At 42.0% G+C, this 14259-nt stretch overlaps 1 protein-coding gene across 1 annotated transcript in view; it reads left to right on the top strand.

Annotated features, from left to right (window-relative positions):
* Nucleotides 1-5857: 5857 nt before the first annotated feature.
* TBC1D14 (TBC1 domain family member 14) overlaps nucleotides 5858-14259 on the top strand; it is a 65020-nt gene continuing 56618 nt past the window's right edge. Inside the window, exons 1-2 of the mRNA XM_071447493.1 lie at nucleotides 5858-6175; nucleotides 11464-12199. Coding sequence (XP_071303594.1) covers nucleotides 6133-6175; nucleotides 11464-12199 — 779 coding nt within the window. The 5' untranslated portion in view covers nucleotides 5858-6132. The remainder of the gene's footprint in view (nucleotides 6176-11463; nucleotides 12200-14259) is intronic.

Here is a 14259-nt window from a genome sequence, read left to right as displayed (position 1 = left end):
CTGTTAATGGTAGGACAGGCTGGCTGTAAATGCATGTCACACTGTGCCTTCATGGGAGTGTCTGATGTGAAAATACATGGGAAGGCAGTGAACCTTCTGGAAAGCCAGGATTCCTTCACAGTAACTCATTCTTTCCCTGCCAGGACCAGCATAGTTAAGTATTATCCCCAATGAATTAGTCATTACCTTCCACATACAGCATGTCACATAATTTTCTTTTATTACCTGTGAAACTAATAGCAAAAAGACTCCAGAGGTCTGGGACAAAGGAGTCTTTGCTGATACATTTTAGATTCCTACTGTAAGACTTCTGTTCCATTGTTCAAGTTCCTCTCAAATTGTAGTATTACATGCAAATGCTTATAAATTTTATGGTCTACCTCTGCTCCAATGGGATGATAATGGGATGAACAGGAAAAAACAGCTGCCAGAGCTGACAGTGGGCCAACATGCTGCTGAGAAAAAGCCACTGAGTGACAAAACACTGGTGTCCCTGTCCTACTTCATCCGTGTAAAACAACTTCACCTGTAAACAATGAGGACTGAGGCTGAGCTGAGAGGCTGCCATGGGCACTGCCTTCTGCCTGACAGCCTTTTTGTAGGGCAAATGATTCTGGAAGAACAGTGTCTGTCATTGCTGCATTTGCAGCTAATCCAAGAGCCAGGGGTTGCAAAAGCAGTGCAAAGTCTCTGTGTCCCTCTGTTAACAGCTGTGACAGTCATTTAAAGTGCTACAACTGCTTGTCACATCAAAATTTTGGGATTTGCTGATGAAGGGTTAACTGCAATCATTTCTGCACAGGCCTTATTTTACTCACTGCAAGCAAACAGAGACACAGGAGAAGCAGCAACTCTCCTTGTCTCATAAAACTGAGAACACTCAAATTCTTAAATTTCTTCTAAAACCATTTTTCCTTCTAAGCACTAAAAATACTGTTAAAAAGTATAGAAGAATACATTTTCAGATTAATCTCTGCTTTCCTGTTGGTAGCCATGGAAATGCTCAAGCAAAGAACAGTACAGTACAGTAGCAGTACTGAAAGCAAATACATAAGCACCACCTAAAAAAAGGGATGCCACTTCCACTGCTAGAGATTTTTAGGTACATATTGGACAAATGTGTCAGAAATTGTGCAATGACCCACAAACTTGTGTCTACACAAACTTGTGTAGTTTTTTCCTTCATTCATCCCCAATTTATGTTAAAAAAAGTACAACTTGTGTGTTGTAGAATAATTTGTCTCATTAATCTCTACCTGCTATGATGGGCCAGCCTGATCCCTTACAGAGACAGGACAGAAACTGGTGTTGAATTTTTAATTTTTTGCAGTTACTTTAGTTGTGCAATAATAAATATTAAAGACATCCTTTATGTTTCCAATGCCCTTTTAGTAGGATTTTGCCTTTTTACTTTTTTTCTTACATTTCATAACTTCTAATTTTTTCATTGCTATTTGGCTTCTAATGGTCCTCACTTTGCAATGGAGTTCTAGCCCTCAATCATTTGCCTCTGGAACCTTCATCTATTTGACAACAAAGTCTTCTTCAGGGAGTCTAAGGTGTCACTCATGGGTTTTAAATATTTTTCTACCATTTTTCCTGTTATTGTATTCAGTACAAAAATATTAAATTCCTTGAATCACTGCATGTTCTCAGTTCCATGGAGGCATAATAATCTGTTACCTGCCCAAACTGAATGTTACTTAGTTTCCTTCATCCCTACTAGGTCTAGACAACAATTGATTTTTAGTCCAGTACTTCATTTTTACTTTGTAGTGAGTTCCAGTAGATGTTGCCATGTTGGCAACTGCTCCAGAATAGATCTGTTTTCTTTTGGAAATGTAATTTAAATAGTGCTTGCATAAGAGAATAAATCTGTTATAGAACTCCAGCTTTTCATTATGCAGCTGTGCATAATAGCAACCATGTTTCCTTCTCTGGCATGATTTAGTGATGAGTGAAGATCTGTAACAGAGGTACTGTGGAGGCTTTGTGAGTGATTATTTATGGGCACTCAGGAGTCTGCAATTCTGAGATATTATGCAAGGAGTAATGTTTTTAGTTGATACAGTTTTACTCCTTCACACCTTATTACTCATGTTGTCTTTCCCAAACAGCTTGTAGACAGCGATAGGAACAATCCTGTCACGCATCGTGTCTCAGTAATATCAGTTCAAACATGCTGGAAAGTCTCACACACTTTACCCTGTCTTTCCTGCTCTTCACTTTCTTGCTGTCTCATGGAGGGAAACCACCTCAGTCTGTTCTTACCCAGTGGTAACAGAAGTGATGGTAGCTATAGACCAAGCTTCCTCATCCTTTATCAGGTCGAAGTTCCTATAGGAAGAGGCATCCTTTTGGGATAATCAAATACCATGTTCTCCAGCTGTTCCTGATTCACCCCTAACCTATGAAAATGGCCTGGTGTACAGACAGTCCACCTCTAGTAGGAATGCCAGTGCACATGGTGGTCATGCTGAAAATGGACTGCTATCAAATACAGACAGGCAAAAATAGTTTTGTGTGAACAAAATTAATTTCTGATGAATCTGAAGTAGAAGAGCATAATATTCATTCCTCAAAAGCATCACCATTTGCTTCCAAGGTATTGAATTTTTCACAGAATTATTACCCTTTTTATTGCTACAAGTCAGTAGAAACCTGAATATATTCACGGTTCCCTTTTCTTGTGCCATATAACATGAATGGATTATTTCACTGTGCCTACAGTAATTCTGTAAAGCAAGGAGGAAAAGGAGCAATGTCTCCTGTATTGCTAACATTCGCTTTTCAGAGAGAGCTTCTCTGTCTCTGATGGATGACAGCTGGGAGTGTCCAGCACTGCCACACTTGGAACCCTTGCACTCAGGCCTGGGTGAGCCAGAACTGCCTTAAATCACAGAGATGGCAAGTGGAGGCAGGAGCTGTTGGTCAGCTCACAGTGATGCACAACTGCTGTACCTTCACAACATGCTACTCTTTCCTTTACAATAAAGAAAAAAATTAAATTGTCCTCTAGCTTATGACAGAGAATTACTGACTTTGAAGAGCTGCACAGTGGATTCAAATGAAGCTCTGAAAGCTGCTGGCATCACACTTGGCTTGTGATGAATTAAAATTCAATCTAGATGTTCTCATCTAGCTCTTAAAAAATAAATTTGAAGTTGTATAAATTACAAAATTGCTGAAGCTTCAAAACAGAACTGAAAGCCTAAGTAGAGAATGCTTTCTCATATCTACAGGCATCAGAAGCATGACAGAAAATTGCATTTCTGTTCCATGGCTCTAATGAAACAGAGGAAGGACTGGTATTTGGTGTACTTTTATCATATGTTGTATATTTTAGAGAAATCACCAAGACAGAAGAGAGCAAAAACTCTTCATGCTTTCTTGCAGAATAACCATAAACCTGGGATATCAAACTCTACTGGCATTAATATGAGCCTGTATGACAGAGCTTTTGAACAGAATGTTTTTAAAAAAATTAAATTCACTAGCACCAGGCTATTAATAGACATGTAGAAGTTTTTTTGCCCACCAGCTGAACATCAACTGCCAGTGTGAGGCTGCTCTATGTAACATTTCATGTCTACACAACAGCTGCATGTTAAACAGAACATGATTTTATTCCAAGAATTTTAATAAAATTAAGTGTGCTGTAGGTTTACTTGACCCTGAATCAGTGGCAATAGACTGATAATAACCACACTGATTTTATGTGCCACAATTAACTTCTTATCACATTCTGAGGATTTACTTACAACCCACGTGTTTAAACAGGAAGAATTGATTTCTGTGTGCCTTTCTATGTGGACTTAAATTTTGCACAGCTGCTGCAAAATAAAGGTGCTAAAGGTCCCCTTTATGCTGAGTTATGCTTTTGTACTTCCTGTACCTAGCAGTACCTGTTCTGTTTCCTTTCAGTAATTAGCACATGCCACACTTCATCACAGCTACTGGTGTGACATTGTACTTAGTCACAGTGTGAGCCCTTCAGCTTTTCCCCAAACAGAGAAGTAATAATACACAACATTTGCAGACAGAAATTTACCTTATCTGGGACGGAGGGGGGCATGAAAGGACTGATACTAACTGCTAATACAAAACACCTTTTGGTAACAGCTCATGACAACCAGAAATGCTACTTCCCCTTTCCTATGAGTTACACAGCCATTCATGTACAATACAGGGGTGGTTCTTTTATATTGACCAGGCTGCAATTTTCTGTGACTTCCCATATGCTCTGCTTACCACTGAAAGATTCTGCAGCAGGTTTTTCTAATTGTTTCTTCAGCCTAAATTATATTAAGCTGGGAGCATCATTATTTCCTGTGCAGGCACTCTGCAGAAGTAGGGAGGTCCTGACTGTTTCCATTATTTTATTTACCCTGGGAACCAAACAACTAACCTAGGTACAGTGACACATCATGATGACAATACTCTCTTCTGGTTGCTCCAACAGAAGAATTGATTCATGCTCTCAAAAACAGAAGAAAAAATTTAATAAAAGGAATTAGTGAGAGTATAAGCTCCAAAAATCTTTTGCATATAAACAAGTTTATAGTGCCTCAAAATTGGTTTGCTTTTATTTACCTTTATTTATTTACATTTAATATGGAAGCTCTCTTACAGAGATGGTAGTCATTTTCAAAAGAATATATGGAAAAATTAGTGCCAATCTTAAATCATTTTATGTTGATACCCATCTTAGAAATACAGCCGACTAAGAACTGCCGTCACAGAAACAAACTATCTGCAGAGGTATAATTTTTGGTTGATGGTAGATTTTCAGAGCACTTTCAGGACAATCCAATTCTTATCTTCATAGTATGGAATTGGTGTCAACAGGGTCATGGTGGCAAGTACTTCGGTACAGGTTTACCTCAGCCTCTCACGATTCATTCAAGTGTAACTTGCCCATATCAAAGCTTGAATAATCATGGGTTTGCATCACTTCATAGTGAACCAGCTGCCCCAACACAAGTTCAGATATTTGTGTCTGCTGCCCTCACACTTCCAGCTTCAGTGTAGACATGAGAGGCGTGAGGTGACGGGAGTGCTTAAATCCTCGGTTCAGATGGGGGCAGCTTTATCTTACCACCGTTCTAGAGACATGATCACCGACTCTAGGTGCAAAACATGCAGCCTTAACAGAAAACAAAACAGCGCCGAGTTTCGCAGCTGATAAGGAAACACGACAGCTCTGCTACTGTCAGGTGTTGACTGCTCGGAAATCAGTGTGGGGGTAGAGCAGGGTGTGCACAGCTCCACCCCCAAAAGGGCGCACTTTGAGAGGAAGGTGAAGAGAATGGAAAGATAAAAATACAAATCGCAATTACCACCCTAGAGCTTCCGCTTTTGGCATTACAGAACATAATACCAGAGTTCCACAGAGCTAGGGACACACCTGGACACGATACCTCCACACGTTCCGCAGCCCACACTTCCACACCCACTGAATTCTGGTTTTCCCCAACACGAGCGCAGCCCGCCCACCCACCTGCTCCCCCCAGGCACGGCCAGGGCCGCCCGCCGGCCCCGGCAGTAACGCGGGACGGGCTGCAGCGCCCGGCGGCCACAAAGTGGCTCCCGCCGAGCCCGGGGCTCCTTGAAACGAGCGCTCTCAGCCACAACCCCGTTTCCCTCCGCTCCGGGGGCTCCTCGGAACCAGTGCCCGAGCCACAGCCCCGCTCCCGGGGCGCCCCCGCGGCTGAGCCAAGCGAGCACCGCAACGCAGCCCGCCACAGGCGCTGAGGCGATTCAAAATGGCGCTCGGCGGCGGCCGCCCCTCGCCCCCCTGCGCGCAGGCGTTCCCTTTCCCGGAGGGCGGGGCTTCCCCGGCGCGCCGGGCAGGGGGAGCGGAGGCGGGGCGGGAGGAGTCCGGGCTGCGGGGGTTGGAGCATCGCCGGAGGAGCCCGGCACCTGTCCCGCAGCCAGGTGTGCGCCGCCGCCGCCGCCATGGGAGGCCCCGCGCCACGCCGAGGGGGTGGCCGGCGAGGGGCGGCTGCTCCGCCTCAGCCGCGCTGAGCCCGGCGCTGCTCCGCGGGGACCGGAGAGCAGCGACATGGAGTGCCCGCCGCAGCCGCCGGCCGCCTCCTAGTCCCGCAGCAGCGGCTGTGGGGCGCGTCGGGCATGGCCCAGCGTGACGAGAGCGACGGAGGGCAGCGCTACCCCGGTGAGGCGTCCGGGCTCCTCGGGGCTGTTCCTGCTCGGGCGGCGGCGCAGCCCCGCCGTGCTGGGGGTGCTGGCGGTACCTGTTGGTGTGAGGGGCAGAGCCCGGGGCCGAGCGGGGCGGGCGGGAGGGAGCAGCCTCAGCACCGAGGGGCCGCGCTGGCTGCCGGGCTGACTTACCCGGCCGTGGCCACGTAAAAAAGTTGAGAGGAGCAGGTGGGCTGAACCCTCGGAGTGTTCACCGAGTGGGTTGAAGACCGCAGAGAAGAGTGAAACGCTGCTTCCTCAAGGCTTTGGTTGTGGCTTTTTTTTTTTCTTTCGGTTGTTTCAGTTTCTTTGGGTTGTTTTGTAAGCCAAGGCCGCTAGCTCGGAGCCTTCGCACAGCGAGTCGGGTTCAGCCCGTGAGAAGGAAGCAACTTTCATCTCGCTGCCTCTCTTCTAGTCGAGGTCTCCCAGGCAATTCCCAAAGACCAAACAAAACTACATCTCACAGCAGCTGAAGTTCTCTTGACGTTGCTGCAAATTTAATGTGATTCACAGAGTTTTCAGTAATAATGGTGTGGGGAGGGTAAAAGCCCTGTAAAGCGCTTCTGGAGCAGAAGCTTTAGCAGAGCACTGTAACTTGTTTGTATTGCTTGCCTGACGGAGCAAAAACAGTCGGAAAGCGGTGAATGGCTTACTTATGATTATTCTCCGAGCACTCCGCTCAGAAGCCAGCTTTGTAAAGCTCACACTTCTAAAAGGTCACCGCTGAGAGTTAGATAATAGTCATCTTAATTAAAACAAAACAAAAAACATCCCCACTAGGTTATTTTCTTTTTTGCCAGCAAAATTTCGGCAGTACTTACATAGGTAACCTTAATTGCTGTATCCCATGTTTAGTTAAAGGGCAGACTTTTTCTAGTTTCAGGAGTTCTTCACTTCTGGCAATGCTGTGACTGTTAGAACATGCACACAAATGGAACAAAGAAATCTTTAATAAACAAAGCTGAGTTTGATGCTCTTGTGCACCAAGGTCACTCAATAACAGCAATATATTTCTTGATACATGCAACAAAAATAATATCAAAAGTATGGAGAATATAAGCCATTAATTTAAAAAATATCTTTAAGAAGAAAAAAAAATGCAACTTTGTAATTGAAGAAATTCCTTGTTCTTAAAAGTTTGAGAAAAACTCCTAGCAGAAGTAAGTGTTGAAGAGGTAATGTGTGATGTTAACTCTTTGAGAACTGAGCTGTGTATGCAATCATTCCTCTTCTCATTCCTGCGAGGCAAGCAAAGAGAAAGCCTTTTTTTGCAAATTATTGTCTTACCCTTGTTGCTTGCCTGGACTGCATCATAAGTCCTAGCAAACTTGGAATAACAGGCCTTGAATTTGCATCTTTCTGATTTTGTTTTACTCTAATGGTTTGGCATTGCTGTTATATTTAACTTTTATATCAAAGTGGTTTAAAAAGCCATTTTATTGTGGATCTTAGAAATTATAATCAAATATGACTTGTTCCCTCTGTATGGTTGAGTGATATGCAAAGCCAAAATGTGTTTTAAAGCCTCTGGTTATTGTCAGAACATGCCTTCTTGCATGCTGTGATCAGAATCTGGGGAATGTGAGGCCGTACAGACAGCCCTACTGAGACAGATGGAAACTCCACCTGTCAGAAAAAAATGTACCTAGGGGAGGGTCTGAAAGCAGAACTAATGTGTGCTGATGTTTTCTTGAAGTTCTGATACTTGCAGTTTAGAGCCTTTCTGAGTTTTTCTTTGCTTAGGAATCATCAGTGATTTTGTATTCCCAAGCTTAGATGTAAATTTCTTGCATCCACAGTGTTCTGTGACAAAGAGTTGCACAGGTTAGCTGCCCTTTGTGTGAATAGTTGTGTCCTGATGTTAATTTTGAACCTGGCTACAAAACTGTCTTTATCATGTGCTCCTTAGCACTTAAGTTGGAAGTGTTAATGAGTAAATAGCATCTACCTGCTCTCTCATTGCCACTTGTGACCTTGGCTTATTTTCCTAACTCCCTTTTCCTTGTTATTTCCTGTGGGATGTTCCCTCTTATGAGATCATGTTCTCTATAAGACATAGGATGTTAAGACTTTACAAATATTGATTTTATTTCAATCTAATATATTTAAATAAACAATGGGGATTATGAATCTTGTGCAGACAAAATTGCATACTATTTCTCAGTAGTTTATGGTACTCAGATGATAATGTTTCAACATTGTTATGTTAATAAATGCTTTATGGAAAGAAGTTAGCATTGGGAGTACACGACAGAATATTTGACATAAATTGTCAGATTTTGCACTTACCAATGAGGCAGCTAAAACAGAGTATAAATATCACTCCATCCTTAAAAACAATCCTACAACAGCTTAACTCAAAATGAATCAAGGAGTTCTCCTGTGTGTTCTTGAGAGCTGACTGCATCTCAAGTTTTCATTTAAAGCCCTTGATGGGTACACTTCAAAGCCTCCCACAGTTTTGCTGAACTGTGTAAAACCTTTGTAACTTGTTATTGCATAATTTGCTCCAGCAAGCTGTAGTGTTGTATGCTTCTGCATTTCTTGCTTGCCCGTTTAAAGGAACTCTTCCTGTTAAATTTATCGCTTGAAAAAATACCAAGTCAAGTTAAAATAAAATTCCACACTGAGTACAGAAGCTATTTTCACTTTTTTTCTTTGTAATTCTTTTGTTTACAGTATTTGGCCTCTTGAGCTGCTGTAGTTACTGCCTCTGCCAAGGTCACTTGAATGCTTACCATTTGTAAGCTTGGTTGAGAAGAGCAGTGCAATTAAGCTAAGGACTGGCTGCTGCTTGGGAAAATCATTGAGCAGAAGTAAAGGCAGTCATGGGAGGAATTCATTATGGGAACATGCTTGTACTGTTTACCCAAACATCATCAAAGCTGTTCCTGACAGATTACATTTGTGTTTTGTTTCCTGGACTGCACTTTCTAGATTCATTCAAAAGTTTGAATTCTTTTAAGTCAAACCTCTTGGTTACCCTGTTCTGAAGTGTGTATGTGTATATGCTTTAGAGTAACAAAAGGGGCTGGGGTGGGCTGTGGGTTTGAAGAGCAATGTGAAGTATATGAAGGAATAAAGGTGAGCGCAAGGAGAAGAACAAAGTCAGAGTTATGTTAGAAAAACAAGTGAATTCAAGTAAGAAGGTCTGAGAACAGGAGATTCCAGTATATACAACAGTAATTATATCTGATGCTCCATGTTCTGTCCTATTTGTACACTTGAACTATCACTGTTGACTCCTGGAGTATAGTTTGCTGCCTGCATTCAAAAATTGCTGTTTAGGGTTTGTTTTTTGCTGGCCCTTGCAACTTTAATTTAGTGAATAAAGAATTTAGAATGTACACAGTTGGTATGCCAGCTATTTCAAAACACACTTTAATTGCAGGGGATGTAAACTTTTCAAACCATGGTAATATGAAAAAGTTGCTATAGCAACTCTTTGAGAAAGACTTCACACATCTTCACAAGCTTTTTAGTCAAAACAATACACTTGAAACCTTGCTTAGGCAGAGGATTAGGCAATTGATGCTATGATTGATTTGGATGGGTAGCATATAGTTGGCTGTTAAAAAGTTCTGAAGAAGTCTAAAAGATGAAATATCCAGGGTTGTCTGTCCTCGACTTTTGCCTGTACTTAGAAGTGGATTGAACTGCTAGCAAATATTGTTTGGGTAGTAAGTTAAAGATTTAGTGTAGCATACGAAGTACAGGTGGATTCCTGAACTTTCCACATGACTGAAAACTTACGGAAAAAAAATTCTGTTTGGACCAGTGTGATATGTTTGAAATGAGTTTTCTCACACTCACTGCCTGTTGGTATCACAATGCCAAACTGTATTGATGTCCTCAGATCCAAGGATGGACTGTGTGTCAAACCCTGGTGTTTGGCAGGGCTCAGGTGACATTAACCAGGGGGTTAGAACTGTTGTGAGATAGCAGTTTTCCCTGACATTTGAGATTGAGAAGTTTGGGTTTTCTTTTGGGTACATGTGTATTTGTTTTTTAAAAATAGAATGTGGGGAGGACCTTCTAGAGAACAACCAGGACCTTTAATTGAGTGCTCTACTCGAGAGAGAATAGGAGACCAGGCTTCAGGAGCTGAAGAAAAATCTGTCTAGAAAGCAGTCTGTTTGCAAGATGGAATGAGTGTTCTTCACTCATTCACACTTATCCCAGAGTGTTTCAGACAGAAGAAATTGAAGCAATATGTGCATATTTGTTCTGCCAACTGCTGCAGAGTAATTGCATTGCAAACTTCAGAAGAGCTGTAGACAATTTACTACTCATATGGAAAAAGATCTGTGTAATATATAGTGTTATATAGCTCATATAGTGTTTAAAGGGTCAGTAGCAGTTCTGGAAGCCAGGGCAGTATTCCTTTTGGTGTCCCAGGTGTATAAAAGTTGCCGTTAAGTTCGGTGCCTCCAACCTGTAGCTACTTTTTCACAGCCCTTGCTTTGCAGGTCATTCAGATTCAGACTGGAATTGGGGCACTGACTGGATTAACTGACCTGCTGGCAGCCCCTGGGGAGACAGCATGGATGGAGGATCAGAGTCCCTGAGCGCAGTAAATTCAGTGTATTTGCAAATGTTATTGCTACCAAATGTTCACTGATGAAGTGCATTGTGCATACTGTCAAAACATTGACTCTGTGGATAGTTTTATAGCTGTTCAGAGTTTGCATCTCTTCCTTAATGCAACAGTAATACATTATGCATTCTCTTCTGTGACAATTTTATTATCAGTTTTATAGTTTCCAAAAGAATGCTGAGAAATTCTGTTTAAATGAACAATTATGAATCTGGTCTAAGTGTATGGAAACAAGTTTTGTAGCTCTCTGACATCAGCAAATATGAATTTAGGACTGTATAAAAATAAATCTCATATATTTGCCTCAGTATTGACAGGGAACATTAAAATACTGCAGGTTTTATAGTATGTAATTTCACTCCCAGGAGATGTGTAAGGAGCAAACATGAGCACACAAACTGCTTATGAAAAGCTTTTCATGCTTCACGTTTACCTAATTTAAGTTGCCATTGTCCTGGTTGTTCATGCTGGGGGGAAGGGATAATAATCATGTGCAAGAGAAGACAAATAATTTTTAATTAAAAGCCTAAATTAGGACAGGACTGAGTGCATTAAAAAAACAAACCAAGAAAACAACCATGAAAAAAAACCAATCCTACAAAACAAACAGTCGAGAACAATCCACAACCTTCCTGCAAACTCCTAATCTTTTCTTTCTTTTTAACCAGTTACTAGCTGGGCCAAGACAACTGATGCAAATATATCCAACTCTTTAAATGGTTTGACCTTCGTGGGAATTGTGGATGCAAGAGTGGGCAGCGGTATCCAGGGCCTTCAAAACTTGAACTCTGGGACCCCGAGAGATCTCTCATTGCCCGAGTATGGACCTGGCCTCCTCTCCAGTGCTTTAGAAGATTGTCATAGCCTTAAATCAGTGGATTCTGGTATTCCAACTCTAGAAATAGGAAATCCAGAGCCTGTTCACTGCAGTGTGTTGAATGTGAAGAGAAAGCAGTCAGAACCCGAGCTGGTGCCTGACAGGGCTTTCCAGAGCGCGTGCACGCTGCCGCCGTACGTGCCTCCGCATGCGCCGGCTGCCGAGCACGAGCACGCCGTGCGCAAATCCTCCACCTTCCCCAGGACTGGCTATGACACGGTCAAACTCTACAGCCCAACCTCAAAAACGCTCAATCGAAGCGATGACATCTCTGTTTGTAGTGTGTCTAGTCTTAGCACGGAACTGTCAACAACTCTATCAGTTAGCAATGAAGACATTTTGGACTTTGTGGTCACAAGCAGTTCAAGTGCAATTGTCAATCTGGAGACTGATGAGGCGCACTTTTCAGATGTTACCCTGAATTCCTCTAGAGACAGCACTGACCAGAACCAGCAGCAGTATTGTCATGGGACAGACGTGGACAGTAAACGGAAAATACTGGGACCTTTTACAAACTTCTTTGCCAGGTAATGTTTCCATAAAATATATTTTAATGGATTATGGAAGATCTTAGGAGAAAGGTCCTCTTTGATGTTGTACTTTGCAAAATATAATACCTTGGTGTTTTGAGATCAGTATTAACATATATTTTCTGGTTTGAGTAAATAGGCAAATATTGCTGCGGTCTAAGGCTCTGCATCCTACTCTGTTATGTTCATGGTGTATGGAAGCATCTTAAATCTTGGAACATTCCTTCTATGTTACAGTAAAAGGATTTCTGAACAAGGTCTTTTTTCTTCTGAACAGTGGCTTCTCCAGTGATATCTTTTGTGATATCTTGTGATTTTGGCCAAGGTCTTTAATCTTGTGTCACATAAATAGATAAATATAGGTAGAATCCATACCTGTATTAAAGGACTTTGACATCTGAAAATTCATAAGTAGTTTAGTAGTGATGGAATATTTTATTGATTATTCTAAGGGTATGAAGCTTAAAATACAAATACTTTACAAACACTTGGTATGACTACTCTGGTTTTTCCAAATCTCAGTTACTGCTTTTTTAATACCTTTTCCCTTAATTTTTGTGTGGAATAAAAACATCTGACATTGTGTCACCCATTTGTTGAAATGATGGCATTGACTACCCAAAGCAGTTTCTAATTGTGGCCTTTGTATGAATTAAATGCAGATACCCCAGGGAAGTGGGGAATAAGGAAGAGGACTAAGCTACTTTGGGGAGTTGAGCTGTTTGCTAGTGGGTTCTTTTTTTAAAGTTATGTAAGGCGCTCATAATGTTTCTTATTTTTATCATCTGAAGTTTGATATATTTAAAATAAATTGTTCTAGAAAGACATTTTAGACATCAAGCAGAGTTGGCTGTAAATAACCTGTTTTGCACATGGCTTCAGCTAGTATCTCTTTCCTCATGCAATTTTTCTCTTGCATGAGATAAGTAGGCTAATAAAATACATCAAGAATTGGCAGAAAACATTCTTTGAAAGGCTGCCTTATTTGCAAAGCTTAAGAAAATCAGTTTGTTTAGACCTAAGTTGACTGAAGCCTTTGTTGATTTTTATTCTTAGGTTAAAGTACTGTGCAGCAGAACTCCAGTCATCAGTCATGTTTGAGGTGCTGATGCTTTTGTGGACCCTTGTCTGTTTGTTGCCATGGAACCAGACTTAATTCTGAAGCAGGAGGCTTCTCAGCACTTCAAAGCATAAACTTTTGTTACCCGTTCTGGTAGCACAACTGCTAACTGGAACAAATGCTGTCCTTCAGCCTGGCAGGGAGCAGAGTGGAACAGGCACATTTAGACCCCACTCAGAGTAGGATGTTTAACCACTTCTCAGCTTTTCTTATCCAACACAGCAAAGCCATGTGTCCAAATTCTGTTCTAGTGTAGTCTGTGGTGGTTTTACCAGTGTTGCAGAAACTGTAGTACTCACTAGACTGAGCTTTTTCACCTGAATCTTTGCAGGTACATTGAATGCCAGGAAACAAGGGCTGTCATTACTGCCTTTTAAATGGGGAGCAGATAATCTTGGTCACTGGGTGATGTCATTGTAAGAATATGAGGATTAAGTTCAAACTAGATGATCGGCTTTGAAGTTCCAGGTGCTCAGTCTGTAACCTGACCTTGAATATCCTCCTCTTTGGCATCCACTTCCTGCACTGTTTTGGAAACAAGAGCTGCCCACTGTCTGTCTGTACTTGCACACCACACCCCCATATTTTATGCACCGTCTCATGTCATGAGACCTGTTGGTGAGTTTCACAGGTATTGAACACGCAGGGAGCCTCAGAGGTTGTTCTGTGCCACAGGGAGTACTATTTATATTTATACTGTCAGCATTGTAAGGGTTCAAAACATGCCCTTGCTAGTTTATGTTGGTGTTTGTAATCTGCCATCCCTGGGTTTGAAAACTCCCTGTTCCCTGGAGTTTCTTGGATTCCCAGGACTTATACGAGTACTGAAGTAAATGAACCTGGGTCTTCCAGTGTTTTGTTTGAAAGTATCTGCTTTCTAGAGGCCTTCCTACTCAGCTCCCCCTGTGCTCTGTACCAGGGTTTGTGTACAGTGTGA

This window comes from Agelaius tricolor, unplaced genomic scaffold (assembly GCF_023055355.1).
Source record: "Agelaius tricolor isolate 1412-34295 unplaced genomic scaffold, bAgeTri1.0.p SCAF_24, whole genome shotgun sequence".
Taxonomy (NCBI): domain Eukaryota; kingdom Metazoa; phylum Chordata; class Aves; order Passeriformes; family Icteridae; genus Agelaius; species Agelaius tricolor.
Note: the sequence above shows the minus strand (reverse complement) of the source record. Positions and strands in the feature narration are given on the sequence as shown.